This window comes from Apodemus sylvaticus, chromosome 10 (assembly GCF_947179515.1).
Source record: "Apodemus sylvaticus chromosome 10, mApoSyl1.1, whole genome shotgun sequence".
Lineage (NCBI taxonomy): Eukaryota > Metazoa > Chordata > Mammalia > Rodentia > Muridae > Apodemus > Apodemus sylvaticus.
The window spans coordinates 29,392,408-29,398,407 of NC_067481.1; the positions used below are offsets into that span (position 1 = coordinate 29,392,408).

Sequence of the window (6,000 nt, forward strand, 5' to 3'; positions counted from 1 at the left end):
GTGAATACACCCCTAATGAACATGGAAACCATATACATATGTGAATACACTCCTAATGAACATGGAAACCATACATACATGTGAATACACCCCCTAATTAACATGGAAACTATACACACACATATAACATATACCACATTTTAAAAAATTAAAAGCATTTTTTAAAGTTTTCATTTTGTTTTAAGATAAGGTCTTACTGTGTTGCTCTGGCTGTCCTCCAGAGTGCTGGGATTAGAAGTATACACTTAGTGGGGGGAGAGGGGTGGCAGCGGCGGCAGTGGCGGTGAATGCCTTTAGTCCCAGCTCTTGGGAGGCAGAGGCAGGCGGATTTCTGAGTTCGAGGCCAGCCCGATCTACAGAGTGAGTTCCAAGACAGCCACAGCTACACAGAGAAACCCTGTCTTGAAAAACCAAAAAAAAAAAAAAAAAAAAAAAAGGAAGTATACACTTCCGTGCCTTGCTCAGACTTTTTTTTATGACTAATTAACAGTGGTGGTACAGACCTGTAAGCCCAGCACTTGAGAGGCAGAAAAATTATAAAATCCTCTTCAAAACAAATCAACAAAAAATATGAAAAGACCAGACGTGGGCTAGTGAGACAATATAGCTGCTAAAGGCACTTGTCCACTGATGGCCTAAGGGTATTTAGGATGTGTTAGATGTATTTATTTGTTTAATTAAAAATTTTTGAGATTTTATGTTTTTGTATCATTGGTATTTTGTGTGTGTGTGTGTGTGTGTGTGTGTGTGTGTGTGTACGTGCCTATAGAGTCCAGAAAAAGGTGTCAGATCCCTTGGTCTAGAACAAGGTTGTTAGCTGCCATGTGGGTGCTGGAGATAGAAGAGGGGTTCTCTAGAAAAGCGACCAGTGTTCTAAACTACTAAGCTATCTCTCCAGACCCATTTTTTAAAGTTTTAATCATGCGGGGCGGTGGTGGCGCACACCTGTAATCCCAGCACTCTGGAAGGCAGAGGCAGGCGGATTTCTGAGTTTGAGGCCAGCCTGGTCTATGGAGTGAGCTCCAGGACAGCCAAGGCTATACAGAGAAACCCTGTCTCAAAAAAAAATAAATCCAAAAAAAACAAAAAACAAAAAAAAAGTTTTAATCATGACATGTCTACGTAGTGTCTGATGTAGGTTTGTACAAGTGAATGCAGTACTCTAGGAGGTAGATGGCATGGCTATCCTGGAGCTGGGATTACAAGCAATTGCCAGCTGCCTACATGGGTTCTAGGAACTGAACTCAGTCCTCTGGACAAGCAGTACATGCTCTTGACCACTGAGCCATCTCTCTAGCTCCTAAGAATTATTTCTCTGTTTTATTTTGTGTGTGTGTTTGTTGCTTGTGAGTATGTGCACAAGTGCAGGTGCCCACAGAGCCCTTAGGCCTCTGACCCCTCTGGAGATGGAGGTACAGTCAAATGTGAGCTGCTTGATGTGGGTGCTGGAAACAGAACTTGGCTCCCCTGCGAGACCAGGACCAGCCTTTTAACTGACATGAGCTTAATTCCTAAGAACAGTTTGCTAGAATAAAGGAACTGACCTCTCTAAGTTCTCCTCTCACCTTTGCCCATGAGCCATGGCAAATTCATCCTCAAGCATGCTTAAATAAATAAATAAATAAATAAATAAATAAATAAATAAATAAATTTTTTAAAGGAATGAGCCAGGCATGGTAGCAAACAACTATAATGCTAGCACCTAGAAAGCTGAGACACAATTGTCAGGAATCTGCAACCAGAAATTCTGAGTTCTAGACCAGCCTTGGAAAGAGAGTACTCCGCCAGGCAGTGGTGGTGGCACACCTGTAATCCCAGCACTCTGGGAGGCAGAGGCAGAGGCAGGTGGATTTCTGAGTTCGAGGCCAGCCTCGTCTACAGAGTGAGTTCCAGGACAGCCAGGACTACACAGAGAAACCCTGTCTCAAAAAAAAAAAAAAAAAACAAATCCTCCCCCCCAAAAAAAACAAACGAAAGAGGATACTCAGTCTCTCCCCACATCCGCAAAAAAGCAAATAAATGGATTCATGAGGACCACACAATATTTCAGTACACAATGGACAAGAAAGGTATTTCTTTCAAGAAAATGAGCATATAATTGGCAGGAACTGGCTGGGAATGGCAGTACAAACCTGTAACCTCAAGATCTGGAAGGCTAACGCAAAAGAATTTCAAATCCAAGGCTGATGTGGGTACAGAGCAGGTTTATATAGAGAGAAGGCACAGGCTAAGACTAAAGAAAGAAGGACGAGGGTGAGGAAGGAGGGAAGGAAGGAAGAAAAAGGGAGGGAGAAAGGAGGAAGAGAGGAGCTGGCGGGGTTAAACTCAGGAGGAAGACACTGTATGACAAGGGAGTAACATGAGCAAACCTATCTGCGGGCCTGGGCTAGAGGAACACTGAGTGGCAAGGAACCCAAAGGCCAGAGTGTCCAGTGAAAGGATTTATTTGCATTTGACGCTGGCCCAAAACTATGTAAAACTCTACCTTTCTCTATGTATTTTATTTGCTGCTGTTCAGTGCTGGAGGTAACTTTTTCCAGTGCTGTGGACTGAACACAGATAGAATTCTAGGCAGGCCCCCTACCACTGAGCTATACTCCAGTTCCCAACAGTTCTTTTTAAAAAAAAAAATTATTTATTTTATGTGTAAGTGTACACTGTCACTCTCTTCAGGCATCCTGGAAGAGAGCATCAGATTCCATTTCAGATGATTATGAGCCACCATGTGGTTGCTGGGAATTAAACTCAGGACCATCGGAAGAGCAGTCAGGGCTCTTAACTGCTGAGCCACCTTTCCAGTCCCCCCTCAAAAAAAAAAAAAAAAAAAAAAAAAACTGTTCTAAAAGGAGTCACTAAAACAAACCAACTACACACATACACAATTCAAATTGAAGCAAAAAAAGTAGAGTACATTCAAATAAGTACAACCATTATAATAGAAATTACATTTCTCCCTCCTCCCTGGCAATTTCTGCAAGCAAGAGATTACAGCTCCTCATGGGCTCCTTAACATATTCACCATTCTCATACCTTCCTAAGTTCCCACAAACACACCCAGAATTTACTTTATGCTCTAGAGATGAACAATTACCATGCTTTCAAATTACTTTGTCTGTAAATACCTTCCCTGGAGCACTTCTGCAATAAGAACACGCTCTTAGTCTCTGGGTTAAAGACACTGAGCATTCAGGGAGAGAATTACACGGAATCCACTCTGTATTCTGACCTGGAAGACCGAACTTCTAAGTACAGGCAAAACAACTCATCTTCCATGAGTGCTGCTGCTGCTGCTGCGTTTTATGTTTGTGGTTAGGGCAGGGGTTCATCTAGCTTCTCAGTGTTCTCAATTCTCAGGTCAGGAGTCTACCCAAACATTTCATTATGCAGATTTGACAGATGTAACTAAGAAAGTATAAACGTTAAAGAAAACTAGTAAATAGCCTGTTTTTAAAGTCATTTACTTAAGAAATAAATATAAGCCAGACAGAGGTGGTGCGGCTTTGATCCAGCACTCGGTAGGTAGGCAGTGGCAGGAGGCTCCCTGTGAGTCCCAGGCCAGCCTGGTCTACAGAGCAAGCTCTAGAATAGCCAGGGCCACACACTGAAACCCTGTCTTGAAAAACCCAAATAAATGAATAAATAAATAAAAATAAAGAAAACAAATCGGAGGCGTTTTATTTTCTGATTCTGTAGCCTGTGACAGATGGTTTCTTGGGATGTGTGACCTTGGCATTTCATCCTGTCTGTAGTCTAAGGCTGGAGGGAACATTTCTTTTTACCAGAGGTGATAGGTTACATTGGCTTGCTCCTAATCTGGGTATATTTGGCCCCACTCTTCCAACTGTATCCACACCATGACAACAGCCCGTATCGGCACAAACAAGTGGCAAGCCACCTTAAAGGCCTTGATCAGTTTTATAAACAGTGCGAAGAACTAACAAGTTGTGGGCTCAGCTTCTTCCCAACCCTCCCCTCCATGTATACTTATAAACATACTCTTGGGATAAAGTGAATTTTGTTTGGAAAATTCAATGCCATTCCTCTAAGATAGGTGGACTGCACAATCTCAATTACAAAGCACCACTATAATCATGATTTTAAAAAAGAATCATTTACCTGAAAGCAGAGGCACATACAACAAAATAAACCTTTAAATGGTGCTGCCTATTTAATGCTAAGAAATGAGCTGCCAAACAAATCTCACATTCTTTTACCGCGTGGTCATGTATTTTTGAAAAACAACACGTGGTTCCTTCGATAATGAGTCTCCTTCAATCACCATGTATTTAGCTAGGTGCACTAGATGTCTGGTACAGAAACAAGGAGAGCATTTTGACTGCCAAAGAAAGGTTCTTCAGAAACGATGCCAAGGCACTCGGCCTGAAGGCTAAAATCCTTAACTCGCTCAAAAAGCTAGAGGATCATTTACAGCCCAGTATTCCACAAGGCTCACCCACTCAGGTGAAGAGTACAGAGGTCACTGCTCAGGTGTTGAGCTACGAGCCAGCCAAGTGCACTTATAAACTGCAGTATGCAAAGCAAACGCAGACAGGAAAAGTGTTGTAACACTCACCCACACCTACCTACCCAACCCCGCCCCCAAGTTTTTATAAATAGAGGAGTCTGTCAGGGAACTGTCCAAGGTTACCACCTGATACGAAGGAATGCCTTGGTGAGGAAGATTAATAAAGTAAATAAATGTACTTTATGTACTTACTGGGCTCTGCTATTCGATTTCTAATTGGTTGACAAAGTATTAAAATAAAATAAAATAAAGGTACATGAGGTAGACTTCCTTCTCAAGAGGATTTAAATGTCAAGAAGAAACTGACCGAAAGAGGGAGATCTCTAACTTCCCAAAGCAGCAGCAGCCCCCTGGAAAGGTACCGAAGCCAGCGGAACTGACACAGGCAGGACAGTCCTGCCCCTCCCCATGCTAAAAGTTTGAACCCACACCCGACTATCCCACGGTGGTCGGAAACTTCCCTAAACAAGAAGCAACCAGACACCCTCAAGTCTCCGCCCTCGGGCAGTCCCAGGTGCCCTCATGCCAGGGTGTCGCTTCCTCCCGGGGCCTCCCTCCCACTTCACCCCTCTCCTGGACACTGGCTGGCCTGCCTAGGCTGCCAGCACCGGCCAGTGTCCCGGGGTCTCGAGACGCCGCGGAGCACTGTCCCGGGCCCTGGACTCAGGCCTGCCCTTCAGGAGTCCACCCTGGCGCGCTTGCGAGCCTGGCGCGCCCAGCGTCCCCGGCCCGGGCTGCGACCCCCGCCCCCGCCGGCCCTCACCTCCTCGGCGTGCTTGCGCAGCGCCTTCTCCCGCTCGTACTGGGTGATGAGCTGCTCGTTGTCGTCCCGCAGCAGCTCCAGCTCCACCTGGTGCTCCTGGTCCTGCGCGAACACCGAGTCCAGGTTCTCCAGCACGGCCACCACCAGTGGCATCAGCTCCTTGACCACCTCCTCATCGTAGCGCCCGATGAGCCGCTCGAACTCGCGGTAGATAGAGCCGGCCAGGCCGGACACTCGCTCTGACATCACGGCCCCGGAGCCTCCGGGCTCCTCCTGGTACACCACACCGTCCTCCAGCTCCATGGTGGCGGGCGGGCGGCCCCGGGCGTCGCCGGCTGAGGGGTGGCACGGGCCCGCACGGGACGGGCCCGGCGGAGGCTGGGACTGGGGCTGGGCCCCGCGGGGTGGGGGCCGGGGCCCGAACCGAGGAGGGGAGGGGTGGGGTGAGCGCACTCGCCCCAACCGCCGCTGCACCAACTGCCGGGGCAGCCCGGCCGCGCGCGCTACGCGTCACCCGTGGGGCGGGGCCAGCGCCGCGTCGCCCCGGTGGGCGGGGCCCCGCGGGAGGCCAGGCGCGGCCGGGGGCGGAGCCTTGCGGCTGCGTGCGCCGGCTGTGACGCCAACATCCCGCGCCGCACGGTCTGAGAGGTGAGAGGTGGAGGAAGTGACAGCCGGAGGCAGCGTTTGCTGGGCGTTCCCAGAGGAAAGGGAG

At 47.7% G+C, this 6,000-nt stretch overlaps 1 protein-coding gene across 4 annotated transcripts in view; it reads right to left on the reverse strand.

The window, feature by feature from the left end:
* Spag9 (sperm associated antigen 9) overlaps positions 1 to 5,799 on the reverse strand; it is a 132,801-nt gene extending 127,002 nt beyond the window's left edge. For 3 of the 4 annotated variants that reach the window (XM_052193885.1, XM_052193884.1, XM_052193883.1), the window contains exon 1: positions 5,289 to 5,799. In XM_052193885.1, the coding sequence (XP_052049845.1) occupies positions 5,289 to 5,591 (303 nt within the window). In that variant the 5' untranslated portion in view covers positions 5,592 to 5,799. The remainder of the gene's footprint in view (positions 1 to 5,288) is intronic. The other variant, XM_052193886.1, reaches the window with a different exon arrangement.
* Positions 5,800 to 6,000: the final 201 nt, after the last annotated feature.